Source organism: Dendrobium catenatum, unplaced genomic scaffold (genome assembly GCF_001605985.2).
Source record: "Dendrobium catenatum unplaced genomic scaffold, ASM160598v2 original_scaffold_44000, whole genome shotgun sequence".
Lineage (NCBI taxonomy): Eukaryota > Viridiplantae > Streptophyta > Magnoliopsida > Asparagales > Orchidaceae > Dendrobium > Dendrobium catenatum.
The window spans coordinates 1-553 of NW_021362456.1; the positions used below are offsets into that span (position 1 = coordinate 1).

The 553-nt window shown below is 55.5% G+C and overlaps 1 protein-coding gene across 1 annotated transcript; it reads left to right on the forward strand.

Annotated features, from left to right (window-relative positions):
- Nucleotides 1–6: 6 nt before the first annotated feature.
- LOC110092863 (guanine nucleotide-binding protein subunit beta-like protein) lies at nt 7–547 on the forward strand (the record flags this gene model as incomplete). The annotated part of the gene is made up of 1 exon (XM_020817558.1): nt 7–547. A coding segment is annotated over exon 1 (512 nt), but the record flags the coding sequence as incomplete, so codon positions are not given.
- Between the last annotated feature and the right edge of the window lie 6 nt (nt 548–553).

Genomic DNA, 553 nt, shown 5'->3' on the forward strand with positions numbered 1-553 from the left:
TCTAGGGTTTTAGCTAAAGTTGCTCGAAGGAAACCATGTCGGACGCTCTGGTTTTCAAGGGGATTCTCAACGGTCATACCGATGAGGTGACGGCAATCGCTGCACCCATCGACAACACCGACATGATTGTCTCCTCTTCACGCGACAAATCCATCCTCGTCTGGGACCTTACCAAGGAGCAATCCTACGCCACAGACAGCGCCCCGGCATCCGCAGGTCTCCCCCGCCGCCGTCTCACCGGACATTCCCACTTCGTTCAGGACGTGGTCCTCTCCTCCGACGGTCAGTTCGCACTTTCCGGGTCCTGGGACGGTGAGCTCCGTCTCTGGGATCTCAATACTGGTGCAACCACCCGTCGGTTTGTTGGCCACAACAAGGACGTCCTGTCAGTTGCCTTCTCTGTTGACAACCGTCAGATCGTCTCTGCTTCACGTGACAAGACCATCAAGCTATGGAACACGCTTGGCGAGTGCAAGTACACTATCCAAGACGGGGACGCTCATACCAATTGGGTGAGCTGCGTGAGGTTTAGCCCTAATAATTTCCAGCCCAC